This window comes from Pundamilia nyererei, unplaced genomic scaffold (genome assembly GCF_000239375.1).
Source record: "Pundamilia nyererei isolate P.nyererei 1_Seehausen unplaced genomic scaffold, PunNye1.0 scaffold00013, whole genome shotgun sequence".
Classification (NCBI taxonomy): domain Eukaryota; kingdom Metazoa; phylum Chordata; class Actinopteri; order Cichliformes; family Cichlidae; genus Pundamilia; species Pundamilia nyererei.
This window is the reverse complement of record NW_005187414.1, coordinates 3696291-3715886: the sequence shown is the minus strand read 5'-3', so window position 1 is coordinate 3715886 and position 19596 is coordinate 3696291. Positions and strand designations below refer to the sequence as shown.

The window sequence follows — 19596 nt, the reverse complement described above, 5'->3', positions numbered from 1 at the left end:
AGTGCTAATTGGCACTCTTGAGTGTTTCAAGTCCACCTTTCCTAGAGCAGCTTCTGTGTCACCACTTTGTCAGACTGACACTCGATTTTAAACCCACCCCATCCCCTCGGCAGCTGTTGCCAAGGTCATTATCAGACCTCGAGAATATTCCCAAAGGCTAATTCACCCATATCCTCTGGCACTTTATCTAACAGCCTTCTCACAGGAAGGTGGTTGCAATGAGTGCTTCCAGGTGTCATTTAAATTCAGCCTGACTTCAAATGCTGCACAGACCGCAGTGGCGAAGCATCCGTACGCTAAAACAAACACCTGTATGTTGTATGAATGGGAGAAGACACCTGTGCCGTGATGAAGGTCGTTGACCCCAGTGAGAAAACTGGAGTTAAAAATGACTTTTAAGTGTGGCACTTTTAATATTCACTCAAGCGCTTCAAGTGTAAGATTTTGTTGTCTTGGGAATTCTGCCCCCAGTTTTCAGACAAAGGTGTTTTTCTTTACAACAAAGACGCAACCTTGATTACGGAGGCTCGCTTTAGTCTGAATGGATGCGTGTTTTAATCACAAATCCTGGATCCGTTTGCGCCTCTTTAATGAGGCCCGCTCCAGCTGGAAGGCTGTCGGCGCGGCTGCTTTGATCAGTGGCCCATGGACACGGGATTACGCTGCTAACACACCGCGCTAATGGAGCCGCAAGTCAAAAACACACACCCGCGTGGCGCATGCACGCACACACATGCCCAAACAGGAATGCAAATGTGGGGAAATATACATATAAAACGCACACGCTCAACCTCTGACAAGGGCACAATCCAATAAGCCAGCGTCTTGTTCTCATGCAGCCCTTTGTGTCAGGCCCTTTCATCTGGCTGTGTCTGTTTGGGTCGGCTGAGTTTTAGGCTCCGCGTTGACGTCTCTGCCAAAGAGGGCTCAGCGAGTAAGGTCCAAAGCTCAGTGCTGACACACAGCCCAACTCTAGAGACTAATGGCTTGTAGCTCCCAACATATGTTGTTTTGTGTAATTGCTTTAATTGCTGTCATTGTACGTAATGGTTGGTCTTTTTCATCTTCCCTGGTGGTGTAGGCATTCTGCTAATTATATCTGTCAGCCCTGCAGCCAAATTGAGCGTTTCACTGTGAATTCAGAGCAGTGGGAACTTTTAAAATCAGAGCGTTTCTGTAAACTATTGGTGTGCGTGTGTGGGTGTAAATGAGTGACTGACTGCTGGGTGTTACAGGGGTTTTCATAAGTAATTCTCCTCATCCTGGAGCTGTTTAATAGAAGCAGGGTCGCGAACTTTGGTCATCAGTCAAGTCTAAACCTTGACCTGCGCGTAGTTCTGCTTCTTTTATCTGTTTTATTAACTAGAAAAAAAGGTGAAATGACTATATGGGTAATTTCATAAGCCTAAGAAAATGTCTTTGTTTCCGTTCAGGTACGACACCATCACCAACCAGTGGGAGACGGTTTCTCCTCTCCCCAAGCCGGTCCATTCTGCCGCAGCCACCGTGTGCGGAGGGAAGATCTACGTGTTCGGAGGTGTGAATGAGGCCGGGCGCTCGGCGGGTGTGCTCCAGTCCTACGTACCGCAAAGCAGCACCTGGAGTTTCATCGAATCGCCCATGATAGGTAAGACAGGTGAAAACACACAGCGTGTTTGTCACAGATTCACACATGCAGCAAAAAAAAGTGAAGGGATGTTATGTCCTCGGGGGACTTGTCGCCATTGTTGCATCAACTTTTGTCTGATGACGGACCTGTTTCTCTCAGATATTCCCAAATGTAGGGTCCTTCTTCCTCATTGTGCTGTCAAATAAATTTAGTTGAAAGAGAATTAGCCCCTGAAAACCTCCACGCTTTTCTTTCAAGGCATCACATCAGAGCATCAGTATTTAGACTGCTTTTTATTTGCGATGTAAAATCTAAAGTGGAAACGGCACAAAATGCAAAAGTATTAGTTTAACCATTTGCATATGCATCCATTCGTTTATTCTTTGACATCTTACTATCACATTAGAGAGCAACAAGATATCTTTGGGCCTCAATTATGGCTGCCTGGTTGCCTAGCAACAGTGTTCTCACAACTCTACCCAGATGAACCCCTTCACTTCACGTCATGCGCTCGACTTACCCTGTCGAAATCATAAACTCCTTCTTTACCAGTGCAGTCCTGTTACACAGCACATTACTATGAGACCTTATATTTTCTTAGCGTGCATAAAACCAGACTCAATCAGTTTTATAAGTTTAAGTTTGCAGCTCTGTTGCCTCATAGCAAGAAGAGAAGGTCCTGGGTTTGCATGGCTTCTTTCCACAGTCCAAAGACTGTGAACGTTAACTGGTACTTCAAAATTAGCCTTTGGTGGGAATGTGAGTGTTAATGGTTGTCTCTGTTGCACTGGGATGGACTGGCAACCCTGGACAGGTTACCTGCAAGGTGGCCAGATATTACAGGTTGCCCTATAATAGCTGGGTAGGTTCCAGATTAATGGATAGATTGATGGAGGGATGTCCTGTCCCTCCCCTCACACCCAACCGACCAATAGGTGGTCGTCTATTTAGACAGCAAAGATTTCTGGCACAACTTCGCCTACTTCCAAGGTGCGTGGAGAGAATGTTTCCATGTTATGATGTCCTCTTGTTTTTTAATCTAACTGCTGCACTGACTTCTAATTAAATGTAATCATTTTATGGGTCTTTTTGTATATTTGTAATATTCTTCTTACAAACGGGGGGTAGGATTACGTCTCCTCCCCCCCGTCTTCATCATTAATGATCTAGTGCAGTATTTACTTGGGCATGACTTAACCAGTTAACCAATACCAACCTGTTATATGTCAGCTGGTTAATCAATGAAGCTGTGATTGGTTAATTTGAATGTTTTTTGCTACCCTGATGAAGGCCACAAGCCGAAACGCGTTGGTCAGTCAATAAAGTTGTTCTTCTTCCCTTTAAGTGTTGCTGGAGTTCCTGCGTTGTGTCTGTTTGGACAGCAAATGATAATAATTTTCAATTATTTATCACAGTCAGTTGCTTTATTGTTGGAAAGCAATTGCATGTAATTGACTTGACCCCATTCAGACTGACAGCAACCCGACTTTGTTTCATTGTGCCATTTATGGCAGGTTTTAGTGGCAGTGTTGGTTTATTGATCTCATTTTATTTTTGCATTGAAAAATTATTGAAGTGAGAGAACTTAATGTTGTTGGATTATTGCAATAATATCATCATATTGTGAGTGAAGTGTTTTGATAAGACTGTATCATGGGGTGTCTGGTGATTCCCAGCTGTACACAGTCACCCACCAAAACTGGAGCAACTACTGCTCGGATGGTCTGTTAATACAATGAACCACACAACAAACCATGCTGTTCCTCTGTTTGTATTATAAAAGCTCCAAGTGGCACTAACACCACAAAACCAGTCCAGAGGTCGAGTTGACTGATTTGACCGAACTAGGATGACGCCTAGCAGATAGCTACCAGCCGAGTTGGCACTCCTCTTTAACTCACAGTGCCTTTGGCCCTAATAATGCGACACAATTGCCAAAACCATTTTTCTCTGCTAAGCTGTAATTGTGTTTGTTTGTGTTGTAAAGTAGGGCATTTTAATGAGGGAGTTTGTGGCGACTAACTTGCTCTAGGAGTCAGGCCCGAGTGGTTTAATTTTTCAGAGCCAGAGTTTGGTTCCCGATGCTTTCTTTTCATCTGTATGGCCATGTAAACATAAAACCAACTACTTGGATTAGATACTTGGTAGTTTTTTTCCCCAATTAAGGAAACCTTCAGTGTTTATCCTTTCAGTGAAAATGCTGAACCACACCTGAAAATTCAGCAGCCTGTTTTTTCTTTTTCTCTTTATCGTTATCATCCTCCTCGGGATTTTCCATTATTCCCCCTCTTCCCACATTATTGTGCTGTCATAATAATGAGAAGACCATCGCTAAAATGATAGGTGGTTCTGACGATGGTTTCTGACGTGTTATTGGCCAAGCTGTGATCTGAATAACATCAGAATAACACCTGGATCCACATTCTAGTCTGATCCACTGGGGAGCTGTGAAGGACGAAAAGCCAGAAGAAAGCTGCCGTGACTCAAAGGTAGAAGGAAAAACACAAAAGCGTACCAAGCCTACAACTTTGTTATTCAGAGCACTGGCAGATGTCTTCCCAGTGCAAAGATCTTATCCACAGGCAGTTTCTTCACAAATATAAGTATCCTTGAAAGGTGCAGAGCAGGCGAGATTGCTATTGATTTGAACATATTCTGCGAATCTCTTTGTTTCACATTCTGGCCTGGACAATACTATTGCACACAAGTCAGCTTTAAGCCAAACCTACAAACTTCTTTGTGCTCTATAGATAATTCAATATTTTGTGAGAAAGAGTTAAAAAAAAAAAGGTTGATAAGTGGGATTTGACTGAATTGTGTTTCTCTATTTGCAAGCTAAGAACCAGCGTTGCCTGCAATAAGATTCTCATCCAAGCCAAGAAACAGCTCCGGACATAATTGCAAGAAATATTGCAAATTCTTTAATCCACACAAAAAAACAGAAGATATAACTTGTTAATTAGTAAGATTTAGAAGTGCTGAGGGGCAGTTTGTTACCTTCTGGCAGAGGCAGGAGAGCTGTTTCCAGTCTGTGAGCTAATCCAAGCTAACAGAACTGCAGAGTGTAGCCTTATTTTATCCATACTGACATGAGAGCAGTGCCGGTCTTCTCATCTTACTCTTACAATGTGCATACATGCCAGTATATTTAAAAAGTTCCCAGCCCCATATTTTTGTTTTGGATCTTCACTAGGATGGCTTTGCATGATTTCATCTCATTTCATCCATTGATTGATCCATTTCATCCCCCTGTTCATGGACTTCAGTGTTTTAGCTCCTGTCTCTTAAAGGCCAGACGCCCTCAAAGCTCACTTTTCTTTGAAGTAACAATGATTAAATATTACAGTTTCTTGCATGGCTTTGTCTTTATGCTGAGTCGGTCCACTGAGCTTTGTGGGCATCTGCGTATGCAGAGCGATCTCACACTTCAGTCAGGGTGAGGCCTGGACTTTGACTGAGTCATTGCAACGCGTTAATACTTTTCTTTTTCTGTTTAGATCTGCTGCTATGCTTCAGCCAACATGTCAGACATATGGCTTCATATTTGATTCTTGGATACTTTGGTTTACAGAGGAGTTCATGGTGCCCTGGTCCTGTATCTGCAAAACAGGCCTAAATCATCACCCCTCCTCCCCCATGCTTGACAGTTAGTATGAGGTGTTTGTGCTGATATGTCGGGTGCTGTGCATTATGGCCGTACATCTCCACCTTGCTCTCGTCTGTCCAAAAGACATTGTTCCATGTGGTTTGTCGAGAGGCAGCTTTGCAGACCTAAACCATCCTGCCATGTTCTGTTACAGAGACGAGGCTTTCTCCTGGACCCCGTTCCAAAAAAAGCTGTGCTTGTTCAGCCTTTTACTAACTGTACTGTCATGAACTTTAACATTTAACATGCTAACTGAGGCCTGCAGAGTCTGAGATGTAGCTCTTGTATCTCTGAGCATTGCACGCTCATTGTGTTAACACTCACCTGAGTGCTCCAGACCAGTAGTCTACCAAAACTTCTGCTTTTGTAGAAGCGCTCACACTTGCTGATGATCAGATAATACACACCTGGCTGCTAGCTAGTAATCCAGCTTCATGCCAGTCTCTTTTGAGCAAATCGTCCTCTGTGGTGTTGGCTTTTGGCTTTTGTTGGTTCAGTAGAACAAACTGTATGCATTGTTCTCCTGTGCTTCTCCAGGAAAGATTTGACTTTATTTCACAACTGGAAAAAAACCTCTACCTTACTTGTAGAGCACTGAAAAAACTTGTTAAAAAAGTGTTATTATCAAGAGCAAAAGCTACGGCTGTGCAGGCATCGACTGTGCAAGGAAAGATGATATCAGCCGGGCCGAAGAATTGGAAACCTAGCAGACTAGCAGAGCCGTCTGAAGCCTGAGCTTATGGGTCGCAGCGATTAATTGTACATCCACTGACCTCATTAATTGAAACTTTGGACCATGTTTAATATGAGAATCCACTTTTGTAATATTTTTTATATATATATAGCAAAAAAGGGAAAAGCATGAAAGAGCCACTTCAACAAATTATAGCACATCCTGGGAGCTTAATGGCTATGGCGCATGCCTCAAAACCGCACTGTCCACAGTTCAGCAGAAACACAGAGTCAGAGAAGTATTTGAAAGTTACACCAGCACAGAGACACTTTGTTGAGCGCTGTCGCCCAGAAACTTGCTTTCAGTTACTGGAGCCGTCTCAGGGCTTTACTACTGTGAAGGAAACGATGATTATGTAACACGGGTGTTTGGGGCGAGCGCTATGTGGTATTAAAGGGCTTGCAGAGCAGCTGGCACAGGTGAAACACACACATATATACGCACACATAGATCCAGACATGCACACACACGCAGCCTGCTTGCCTCACATAAACCGTGCATCCCTGAGGACCACAGGTACACAAATTATATAACAAGCCGGGAGGTTACACATGCGTGCGTGTATGCATTGTGTGTGTGTGTGTGTGTGTGCGCGTGCATGGCAGACACAGACAGACATATCGTCATCTGTCAAGCCGTAGATGAGCTGGCGTCTCACAGCCAACGAGGCAGGAGATAATGGACGGGTTTAGTGCTTCCAGTGAAATTGGGCCGGCGATGATTTTAGCGAGGCGGTGAGCGCTCCTTGAACAACCCCCTGCTTCCCTCCGTTGCTCTCCATCGCTAATCTCTCTGTTCATCTCTCTGTCTCACCCCTACACCCCCCGACTCCGTCTCTCATGGTCTCTCCGCACCGTCTTACCAACTGACACAAATATTTTTTACAATTTTTTTTGCAGCTGTGTGTGTATGTGCGCGCATCTATGTGTGTGTGTTTTCCCCCTGCGTGCACCGTCTCCCGCGTGGGCTGCAAATGGGTTTCACAAACACTTATCAGGACGGACTTCCCATCTCTCGCAGAGTGAAAAATAATATTACTCATGCCAAAAATAGTCCCTTCAACAAGTCTATTGAGATACGCGGGGTCTCTGCAGCTTCGTTCATCCAGAGCTTCCTTTGTCTTCAGCGTGTCTCTCTCTGCTGAGCAGTATATGGTCTGAAGATCATAACAGAGCACTTTCACATGTAGTAAGCTATTTATGAAGTCTCATTACTTCATTCTCCAAAGGTCAGCTCACCTAAATTACCGAAATGCCATGGTTTTCTGCTTCCATCTCAGAGAAGAAAAAAAATCAGCGTGTAGCATGTTTTTAAAAAGGTCAATCAAAGACCCCTTTAATATATCCGTTCTAGTGGAGCTGAAACATAGCGTAGGCAGGGAGAGCTTTGGCAATCACTCCTGCCTCAGCTTCACAAGTCTTTCCTTCTCTTTCTAATATCAGTGTTTCAAATATGAGCGATAACCCCCCCGCTTAGAGTCGTGTCATTGAAGGAACAGTTTTTATATATTTATGTCACGTAGCCTTTTTTTAAATCACTGCTTAAAAGAAATTAAGGGAACCCCTAAATCACACATGACTGAAAAAATACTCAAGTTGAAAATCTCTACAGCGATGTGTAAAAACGACATAACAGTCAAATGAGACAGCAGATGGTATCCTGGGGATTCTCCTCCCAGACCTGGATTGGAGCAGAACGTAGCTCCTGGACAGTCTGTGGTGATATTTGGATGCACCCCATACGTAATATCCCAGAGGTTGCAATTGGATTCATGTCCTCGGGACGTGAGGGCCTGTCAGCGGCATCGGCGCCTTTGTCGGCCACAGGAGGAAACCAGGGCCCAGCGCAAAGCACAAGGTCTGACCCCGACAGCAGTCAGGGTACCGTCGGCTAACATATGGAAGTCTGTGTCTCCTCAGACCATCACTGACCCACTGCCAAACCAGTCATGTTGGACGATGGCATCGTAATGTTCACCACGGGATCTCCAGACCTTCTCACGTCTGTCACATGTGCTCAGTGTGAACCTCCTCTCATCTGTGAAGAGAACAGGCAGCTACGGTGGACGTGCCAATTCTGGTGTTCTCTGGCAGATTCCAGTCAAACAGCACGGCGCTATGCCGCGAGCACAGAGCCATTAAACAATATTGGATCTTTATACCCTCATGAGAAACATGCACAACTAGCCTGCTGGAGGTCATGTTGTAGGGCTATGGCAGCGCTCTTACTGCTCCTCTTCACACAAAACGGCAGATATTGGTCCGGCTCTCCTCGTGTCACAGCCCACTTCTTGTTTCTTATCTCCTCCACACTCTTGAGACAGTGCTGGTAGATGTAGTAAACCTTCCTGGGACAGCATGTGTTGATGCGTCATCCTGGAAGAGCTGGACTACCTGTGTAACCCGGCAGATTCTGTCTCATACAATCAGTAGTGACAAGGATACAAGCAAAAAGCAAAACTGAGAAAAATCAATGAGGGCGGAAAAAAAAGTAGATATCAGCGGTTTGTGAGCACCACCTGCAAAACCATTCCCTTTCAGGTGGTTGTCTCTGCAGTGCACCTCACTTTCATTTGAACCAAATCAGGTGCAATGGACTCACATTGATTTGTGCTCCCTTCATTTTTTTTTCTTTTTGTGTTCCTGCCTTGTCGCTGCTGTCACAGACTGCTGACAGCAATGAGCCTGAAAGCGATGACCGATGGCTCGACATTAGCTAATTACAGATCACCATTCCTTGACAATGTCCTTCAACGCGCAAACGGCAGAAATATCGACCCATCCAGATCTAAAGCTGATAAATCAGTGTGCACTTTTGAACACTTTTCACCTGGCAGCAGTGAACAGGGAGGGAACCGTCACAGGATGGATATTAAGCTTCACTGAGGCGGGGATCTGGGAAAGGCATCACTGTCTCATTGTTTTTTATGATTTTCTGTTTTAGTTGAGAGGTCATCTAAATATTTGCGGCTAGAAACAGACGGAAAGTTGACAGACCTTGTGCTGCAGGATTATCCAGAATGTTAGAGGGGTGTTTAACCCTCCATGGGGTCTGCAGGCCGGTCACATGACTAAAAATTATGAATTGTGTTCTTACTAAATGTAGCAGATGTCTGTCGACCAAACAGTTCGTCCAACCAAATCTTGGCCACAACTCTTTGATAGATTTCCGTTGAAAATCTGCACAAAGCTGCAGGACTGACACGCCAGTTAACCTCTGCTGCTCTCGAGCTTGCTGTTAGCATGCTAACGCAGTAAATTAAGTATGTATGCATGGTGTTCAGCAGATGCATGTTTGGAGTGGATACGAACGCTGATGCTGGCAAATATCGCCGTGCACATATATTCTCATAAAACCCTATTAGCGTTGCTGTCGTTCCTGATGACAGAGCTGATATATGACGCTTTTTAGGGGCTTTTTCTTCTTAACATTGTGGTTTTTGTTAACTAATCTGTGCTGCAAAAAAACAAACTGTTCACAGCATGTTCTTTGAGGGAAAGAAATGAGGCAGTAATTGTAGAAATATGAAGCGAGGATATTTTTCCACAAAAAAACCCCAAACTAAATTCATGTTTGAGGCAAAAATTCTATAATCCCATGAAATCTTAGAAGCCTTAACAAAAAATTAAGTTTACAGCATCTTTACATGCAGTTTCGTACCGAAAAGCATTAACGTGGCACACCAGGACTTAATCCACAACAAATGACCAACCAAAGTCAACTGTACACAAGCTGTCAATGCAAAAAATGAAGGATGTCGTCTCACAGATACATTTGTCGTAACTTTAAATTCTTAAAATTACAACCAGCGAAGCTCCTGATGATTACAGCCTTTTTGAGGAGCTTTTTGAACTTTTGAACTTGCTGTTCTCTTTGCTGTTAAAGCGTGGGGAGTCACCATGCCAAGATCAAAAGAGCCTCTGTGAGGATTTTGAGGAAAATGCTGGAGAATGCCTGTGGGTCTCACTTATGGAACGTTAAAAAGATCTACAAATCCTTTGAAATGGATCGATCCACCGTGAGAAGAATCATCAGCAAGCTGCTCCAACCTGAGTTAACCCGCCGACGTCCCCCAGCTGACAGACGGGTCCCCGTCGACCGGTAGACTCCAAAAGCCCGGGAGCAGGAGCGCCGCTGCGAGATACCGACCGTCGGGATGATCGTTTCCCCCGAACGACGTAACGGCAGACCGGCCGCGGCCCTCGAGAGCGCCATTTACAGAGGTGGAGGAAGAGGAAGGGAAAGTGACAGAGCGAGAGCAGGTGGAGAAGGTGGAGTGTTTCCATAGCGAGCTAATTGGACATGCACCCATCATGCTGAATTAAAGTACATCATCCTCTTTCAGCTATTTCGGCCCATCATTTCAAAGGCAGCTCTTATTCTCCTCACACTGCATAAAAGGACATTGTGTGTGAAGAGGGAGGCAAAAAAAGGGGGAACTTTTCGCTGCTCCAATTACCTTGTTGTGATCTTTCTAAGCTACTGTCAGAGAGAACTGACGCTTCTTTGTCCTTTTTCCTCACGCTCTCTGGTATGATACAGCGAGCTGGAGTGGATCACCTCATCCTCCGTCGTTTGGAGGAGAATGTCTTGTTTATCCCTTGTTTGCGTTTCCTCCCGCGATCGGCTGCACATTTCAGCGTCGATGTAATGCCGCTGCGGCTTTGTGATGGAGGCTGCTGTTTGGCTTTTTATCAGAGACTGCGGTCTTGTCTAGATCTGTACAGCAAACAGTATTGGTCTGATTGAGTGAATTGTTCTTTACTCTATTTGTGTGGGTTATTGTTGCTGCGTGCTGGTTTTACAGCGTCGGATATCTGCTGCCAGTGTTGATGCAGGAACGAGATAGGGAAGAACAAGGTGTTTGTTGAGACAGCAGCTACACAATTCATCATACCCGTGTGCGGGTGTGTGCGTTTTCTTTTGTTTGATGTCCTTGACCTCAGCCCGGGGGGAACCCAGGCTTGGTGACTAAGCTGTTTTATCAAGGTGCGGGAGAGTGTGTCAGCCCATGTTGCCCCGCAGGCACAGCTATACTTCTATCACCGCTGCAGAGTTAAAACCTTGTTTTGCTGCCTCTTTTTATTCATTTTTTATGTAGAACGTGGTCAGCTGTGGATTCCTGGCTGAGCTCTCTAACCTTCGAGCTGCGAAAGCCGACAAAATCTATTGCGATATTTCAAGAATAGCAAAGTCCATCTCAGAATTGAAAAGTTTTCAGCTGACACAGACAAACTCCGCTCCCTTTACTGTATCTCAATGTTGTTTCAGCAAAAAATGACTCGTTTTCTGCAACGAAGGCCAAGGGATGAGAACAAAACCAAAGCGGTGGAAGAGAAGTGGAACCCCAGCAGCAGTCCTCCGAGGCTTGCCAAACGAGAACTATGAGATTTACCTGCCTGGTACTCCTCCAAGCACTCAAACTCGGTGCTTACTGTTAGTCCGCTAGAGAGAGGCAGGAAGTGATGGCAAGAGTTTCAATGGGGGAAAAAAGAGAGGAAGGTTTTTCCTTTGAGAGCATCCTGTTATTATTCTGCCTCGGGCACAGAGCAGAGAGAAATGAGTGTTCTGTGTTTATGGGACCTAACACAAAACATCATGTACACACGCTTACGCTGGCACACACACATACGCTCAGGAAGACTGGCAGCAGCATATCAATGAGACGAGGAAGGTAAAAGAAGAAAATAAACACGTCTGGCAGAATGTGAGGAGGACCAATCAGTGGCAACTTGTTTCTCAAGGGCAGAAATTGAGGCTGACGCCTCAGATGGTTGCAGTGGAACTTAAGATTGCATTTCACTCTGCGTAAATGATTGCAGGATCGTCATATGTGAATAATACAGTATTTTTCAACCGCAATAGCAGCGTAGTCGGTCTCTGTCAGTCTACAAGTGAGATAGTTCAACAGCTGCTGAATGATATGCCATGAAATTTCATGCAGACACTGGTCCCAGGAGGATGAATCATTCATGACTTTGGTGATCCTCTTTTTCTCTAGCACTCACATGAGTTTGGTATTTGAAATTTTAAGTGAAATATTTCAACAACTCTTCGAGTGCTTTTTGGAAAATGTGGCACCCTGCAAGGACAAACTCTTTATAACTTTGATGAGCTCTTAATTTTTCTTTTGAAATCTTCATCAGCTCCATTACTTAGGTTTCTGGCGCTAATTAGCAAATGTTAGCATGCCACCACTGAACTAAGATGTTGGATGTTGTAGACATTACACCTGCTTTACATTAGCAAACATGGATGTAGCCGTTATGTAGTTCCCCAAAGCTGTGTGCAGGACCATTTAAAGCTTTGCATTTGGCGTTTTTAGCTTAATGTAATCATATTTGAAAGGGAGGATAGCACAACTCTAAATAATTGTAGCCTCATATAAGATTTTGGCTAGCGAAAAAATGGCTCAAACAAAATGTTCTTATCAGAAAAAACAAGATCACCCAAGGCTGAGCCCTTGAATAATTTTTTAGATTATTTGATAGAAAAAAAGGACAATCTGCCTAAATGCATTTTATGTATGTGGTTAGAGATCAGCAGTATATGTAGCACGCCAAGCCCTTATCGTCCTCTTCATCCTGAACTGCAGTTAGGGCTCTAACACCAAAACATGTCTACACATGCTAATTTGTTCCAGAAACTGTCACAATTGTTGTCAGCAGTTCAGACATGCGACTCTCCCGCCGCCAGATAGCTAACAACGAGCCAGCAAAATGACAACATTAGCTAGTTATAAGCTAACAATTAGCCAGCTAATGTTAGGCTCGAGTATCCTAAAACTCACACTTTACCTCTAATAAACTGTTTAACTACATTCTCACATCATATGAGAGTTAATTTGCTGAGTGTTGACTTGAACAATGTTAAGAATAAGAACAATAACTCTGGTATGGATCATCCACTATTTGTTTGACAATTGAAAAGCGTGATGGCTGTGGGTGCGAATCATTTTCTGTATCTCTCAACTAAGAGAGAGCTAGCAAACCTAGATGTTAGAGACACTTAAAAACACAGTTTTTTCTAACAGAGGCTAACAGCAGCTAACAGAGGCTAACAGCGGCTAACAGAGGCTAACAGCAGCTAAGAGTTTACCAGCGGAAAAGTTCAAGAAAAGTTCAAGATATGCTCAACAACCTCAGTATTACTGTCATCAGACAAACTTAGCTTCGCTGACAACTTTTTTACAATCTGCTCCACTGTAAATAAATGTGGACGCATATCGACAGTTGAGGTAAACAGCCGACTGACAGCCTACATTCACTACAGATGGACGGCGACCAGAGATGGCTGTCTTACAGTGGATTATACACATGAAAGTAGAACTTGGTCAACTGCAATCTACTGACATCTAGTGATGAAATTTTACACACTGTAACTTTTAACTAACATAATAAAAGATCAATGTAGCTGTTTTGTAGTTACCCACGGGTTTGTGGACTACAATTTTACAAAAGACTTTGCATGTGGTATTTTTTTTCACTTAACGTCACTATATTTGGGCAAGAGTCATCAGCTACTTGGTTAACAAAGCTGGTCTACTTGGTTAACTGTAAATAACTGTAGCAATAAAAAAAAAAGAGTCAAAAAAGATTTTTGACTATTAAAAAAGTGGCTCAAATAAAATATTCTTACCACAAAGACGGGACCTTTTAGTACAACTGAATAAAAAAAAAAAAAACCCCACCAGAATCTCAGAATGTCTAAGCCCTTAAATATGCACATCTTCAAGCTTTACTAAAGTTTTAATGAGTTTTTTGTACCAGGCTGTACATGTTTATTTCTGCTGTAAAGCTAAGCATTAGAGTCTAGAGGGACTGACTTACTTTTGGAGCTAACCTTAAGTGGCCATTCCAGCAGCTTAAGTTTTTGGCACTTTCTCATTGGCTTCATTTTTCAACCCAGGAGGTTGGCACTTGCTGCCATTATCATTTATTTTAAAGCAGCACTATATACACAGAGCCCCAGCATGGCAGCGCGCTCCTAGAGCACATAATGCAGCACAGCCAATTCAATAATCATCAGCAGCGGCACCTCTGAACTCCGGAGCTGACCTTTTAATGAAATATGCCAGTCTCCTCTCAGCAAAAGGTAAGAGGAAAGGGGAGCTGGATCAAACACAGAGGTGAGGCTTTTTAGGGCTGCCAGCGCTGCCTTTATTAAGGCGTCAGGCTCGAATCCTCCCGGTGCCTGTTTGCGATGAGGGATGCCCGTCCACTGTGGCAGAAAACGGGGAGGACAGCAGCTTACGGCCAAGTATCCGTGCATTATTCATGCTGCTTGTAAATTGGCCAGCTGCAGTCTGCTAGAGAGAAATTGCCGGGAGTTTGAAATACATTTCCTCTTCCCGCACAGCAGGGCCACTGCTCTCAAACTCCTGGTTTCCAGCCGGCATCGTTACGCGCAAACCACTGTTTCATTTTGTTTCCCATCATCTATACCTCTGCAGCGGTGCTGCTTCAATGCCTCTGCTTTCCTCGCGCGCCATATACAGTGTCAGAGTGAATTATACACTATGCACAGTATGCAGTATCCCACCTGTTCACTCATGTATTGCCAATACATGTGCACATTGCTTTTTCTTTTCCTTATTTTTGGTTCTTTATAAATCTACGGAGGTGCCACGGGGCCTAATGCAATTGTGAATTATTGGGACTTAGGTAACTCTTTTATATTGCTTCTAAGCCCAAACATATTTTGGAGTGGAACCCAATAAAGCCACCGTGATTTATGAACTCTGCTTTTTCATCGGTTTTGGTATCCATTCTGTTTTTTGTTTTTTTCCAAAGCAATCTTGAGTGGGGCATATCTGTAAAGTGATAAGTAGAATGTTGATGATGATCGTTTTTGCATGCGCTGCGGGGACCAGGAGGAAGGGTGGGAAAAAAAGAACAAATTGATGTCATTATACCGAATGGAAATTTCTGCTGTGAGTGAGAATGACATCCAAACAATAGCTCTGTTTTCTCTTTTTTTCAAAATAAAAAATCTCTCCTGTTTTTCCCTCCCCTTTCTCTCTCTGTCTCGCTCCCTTTTTTTGTCTCTCATATCTTTAGATAACAAATACGCCCCTGCAGTGAGCCTAAATGGATTTATATTCATCCTGGGAGGAGCCTACGCTCGAGCTACCACTATCTATGACCCAGACAAAGGCAACATCAAGGCCGGTCCCAACATGAATCACTCTCGGCAGTTCTGCAGGTAAGAGATAATTAATGTAGCGGCACCACACGCAAGTTAAATCCCCAGTGTGGAATTTAAAAGATTTTTCAAAAGCTCAAAACTGCAGCTCTGTGTTTTGTGAAGCTTTAAGAAAAAAAACCCTCTGTGACATTATTAAACAGCCTGAAAACAATCTAAAACTCAATCTTATTAGTAATCTGTCAGTCTTTGTGTCATAACACAGGTAAACGGTCGCACGGGGAAAAAACGTTTTCAGGCCAGTTAATTAAAACTCGAACAACGCCACGGGGCTGACAGCCTTTTCCAACGCGATGCGGCTCGATTGCGAGAATTCTCCCTCGGCGGGAAATTTGCTTTCTAATACGCGACTGTTAAATCCGTCTGATCGGTATCGCCGCCGTCTGTCACAGAGAGAGAGAAACAAGACACATCTGAGGCGGCTTGATTTAATCAACTTTTCTACAGACTGTTTCGAGTTATTAAACTGAAATCTGAGTCATTTAGGTTTTAGTGGAGGCGGAAAGAGGAGGGGGCGGCGTATTTGTGCAGAGAGTCACGTTTGTCTCCTAAGAAAAAGGAACAAAACAGGAAGTAGTACAACTGCGATCTGCAACTTTCCCACCATTAGCGAGGCCATAATGGCTGATGAAGGGAGAAAAATGAAAATGAACAGCAGTGGGATCACACCCTAATATCCCAGTCAACTCGAGCCACTGAGGTGTGCAGTTCGCTGGATAATGAACTCAGTTTTCTAGGCCCTGAGCCCTTTCTTCTCTCTCTCTCGCTCCTTTTTTTTCTCCCCCTTTTCTTTTCCTTGCAGAAGTCGAGAAAAAAAATAGATTAAAAAAAAAGCATGCATGAAATACATTTGGGAGGCAATTACAGACAGTGATCTTATGTGCAAAACGTACACCATAAATCATGTTGTCAGAGTTATTGATAAGCTGCACCAGCACACGCCAGGCAGCTGTTCTGCTACATTTAACTAAGTCTGACACAAGAGAGGGGAGGAGATGCACGGCCGGGGGGGGCGGGATGGGATTGGGGGGGGACAACAAACACGCCGCTGTCAGACAGGAAACTCGGAAAAATATCTGCAGTGCACGAAGTCTAGGAGGGTCATCATGCGGGAGAGCAGATATTTTCCCCTGGCTGCGTCCGGCCCTCCGCAGGCCCTGCACCTCCCCTCTGTTTATCAGGAAGAGCAGCCTCCAGGCTTCGCCCCGCGCTCTCTCCATTTTGGATCAGCTGTGCTTTTCTCTCTGAGTAGATTTAGGCTTTATGTAATAATCTTTTTTTTTCTCCCTTCTCCTCTCGCGGTCCTAACAGTGCTGTGAATTTGTGCAGTAGGACGGCATGTTGCTCGCCGCGTGCGAGCGCGTCTGTGTGTTTGAGCGTGCACCTTATGTAAATGCAGATCGTTCCAAAGCCCAATAGGAGTACAAAGCCCTAATCAGCTTACGGCCCAAGTTTTAATCCTCTCCGCACACAAACTCCTGTTTCTGTTTCTCATATCAAATGAGCACATTTGTACAGATATTTGCTTTTCAGTAGTTTCCCCCCCCCCCCCCCTCCTCTCTCTCGTCCTCGAGAGAAAATGTAATGTGTGAGATTTTATGTATTTTTTTTACTATATAAATTAATCCACCTCACCCTTCCCCAACCCTTCCCCACCTTAGCCCATGTTGTCGAGAGCAAGTGCGAGTGATGTCAATAATCCCAGGCGTGGCCCCCAGCGTGACAATCAGCATGTTTGTGGAGATGCCGTCTTTGTGTGGCTTTGTCTCGTCGTGATTAACGCCACCAACAATATTTCTGCCGCTGTGACTCAGAGCTAGCTTTATCAAAGCAGCTCATACTTGCACTGAGCTACTTATCTTCCTGACACTGATTACCTCTCATTACTGTTTATCCTAACAGTCGATGCGCGCGTAATGCTCGCTTTCCCGTACAAAATCTCAAGATTTGTCATCTTTTAGATTTCACTTAAAGGTGACTGGGCGGCACAGTCAGTTACAGATGTGTCGTTTTTGTACTAAAGCTACTTTCGGCTGCTCCTTTCTTGTTTTTACACCGGATGCGATCCCAAAGTTTGCGTCTCCTCCCAGGATTTAATCGGGGATCTTTCGCTTGCTCGGCTAATTTGTAACCCACTGCACTATGGAGCCACACAGTTTGGTGTAGCACTGTAGACAAACTTGCACAGCAGCTACTCTTAAAAACCTCTTGACTCAGTGGTACAATAGTAACTTGAAGTAGTAACTTGCTCTTGCTTGCTCCCTCACATTGTTGCGCAGGAATCTTTGGCACCACAGCGCTGCTTTAGTTCATTGAGTCCCTGCACAGCTCTCTTTAAGGTCCCACCAGTGCACTTTAAACGGGTTGACATCTGGACTTTGATCGGGCCATTGCAACATGTGGATTCTTTTCTTTTTCAGCCATTCTGTGGAACAGTCAACAGCTTTTACCACTTTGTTGTTTGTTAGAGGCAGATTTAGCCTCCAACAGATGTTATAGAAAAGCAGTGAATGGCTGTTGCTTTGATTAGTTTCGTTTGTTTTTTGCGAGGTAGATATGAGAGGATTCAGTATTGCATATAGTTTAGTTTAGCATCAGGGAAACTGATAGCTTGCTATCAAATGGGAACACATAACTTTTTATATTGTGTTCAAATTTAGAAAAATGTCACTTTTCGTGCATCCAATCCTTGATTCGAAAGAAAATTGTGTGTCTTTTTATGCAGCGCCGTCATTCTGGACGGGAAGATCTACGCCACGGGAGGCATCGTGAGCAGCGAGGGTCCAGCCCTCGGCAGCATGGAGACATTTGACCCTTGCGCCAACACTTGGACACTCTTGCAGTCACTGCCCTGCCCGCTCTTCAGACACGGCTGCGTGGTCATCAAAAAGTATATCCAGAGTGGCTGAGGGTGGCTCGGACCGGGTCGCACTGGGTCAACGCTTAACACCAGCTGAGCTCCAGTTGTGGGACGATGTGTGACAGCAGCTTCGAGACGGGCCGATCGCTCGCTCGGTCTGTCGGCGACCTCTGGACTTGACGTCAGCATTCATCCACACTGTTGCCCCACACCTGAAGATAAAGTCAAATAAAAACGCCCTGTGCAGAATGTACTCATGTTTAACTACTCAGCCATGTCAGGTGACGATTCCCAACCTCCAGTACTGTATATGTCATGGTAGTAGTTCATTCTCTGTCATCAAACAGGCACAGGGTCCCTCTTAGTAATTTGAAAACTCCAGGGTTTTTAAATGAAGTCTGTTTTCCCCCCTCTGGTACTGCCTTTTGTTTTTTTGTTTTCAGTGCATATCTCTGTAAACTCAACACCTTCATTTCCTTTCATATAATCTGACTCAGCTGAAAGCCATTGCAGGTCCAGATTCGTGTCCCTTTGAGTAAATCACACGTTAACAGGCGTAGGTTTTGCAGTCGTGCATTTGTGAAAGTTTTTGTGGCATACAAACGTTTTTCCAGTAGCGACATCTGAAGGACAGGAGGGAAAAGCGAAGGGAAGCGACGCGACTGTTTTCCTCTTTATCAGTGCATCCGATGAGTTTCTTTCTCCACTGCAACCAGAAGCAAAGTTCCAACTGTGCAGATTTATGGGGTAACTTTAAAACCAGATTCTGAACTCTGTGTAACCTGGGCCTTTTTAATGGCTCTCTAAATATTGGGAAAAAAACTATCAAATCGGGGTCAGGTTGGGTTTAAAAAGAGATTTCTTCCCCCCTCCTTTGTTCTTGTACAATTCCAGTCTGATTGAGATATCATCTGGAGGGTGAGTGGCTTTTTTTTCCTGCCTTTATTCACACTGACTTGCTCTCTGGGACAAAGAAAGCACCACACAGAGAGAGAAAGAGGGAATTCCTTCTTCCGCTGGCGTCTGATCAGATTCAAGTTGGGACAATTCCTCCGGGAAAAAAAAAAAAAGCACAATATTCACCCGCGACTGTTATCATAGATGTTATCTGTTTATCCATGTTTCTTCTGTGTTTCAAGTTCCTCCTTCCCAAATCCGCTTGTTTTATACAATGTTTCATTGCAACCTGCAAATTATGTCGGGTTGGTATTCTGTAAATACAGCGAGGAAATATGTATATTTTAAAACCTGAAGGCAATTCTGTATAAATGTTTTTAGAAAAAAAAAAATGATAGGCTGAATTGAAAATGGTACGTCTGTAAATCTGTACCCAAAAAGGAAAACTTAACAATTGTTATTATTGAAACCTAATACATATACCAGAATATGAACACATTGTCAAGTCTGTTTTTTTATGTGTTGTCCGGTTTAATCAACACTTTAATCAGGGCTCTTAATGCAACAACTGTGAATAGACTTTTTAACCTTATTCTGAAAAACCCGTGGTTTCCTAGGCCTGCTTTTTAGTACGGCTTCATCGTTGA

At 44.0% G+C, this 19596-nt stretch overlaps 1 protein-coding gene across 6 annotated transcripts in view; it reads left to right on the top strand.

Moving 5' to 3' along the window:
* klhl29 (kelch like family member 29) overlaps positions 1-19443 on the top strand; it is a 264330-nt gene extending 244887 nt beyond the window's left edge. For all 6 annotated transcript variants that reach the window (XM_005724914.2, XM_005724913.1, XM_005724915.1 and 3 more), the window contains 3 exons: positions 1434-1627; positions 15048-15192; positions 17918-19443. In XM_005724914.2, coding sequence (XP_005724971.1) covers positions 1434-1627; positions 15048-15192; positions 17918-18101 — 523 coding nt within the window. In that variant the 3' untranslated portion in view covers positions 18102-19443. The remainder of the gene's footprint in view (positions 1-1433; positions 1628-15047; positions 15193-17917) is intronic.
* The last annotated feature ends 153 nt before the right edge of the window (positions 19444-19596 follow it).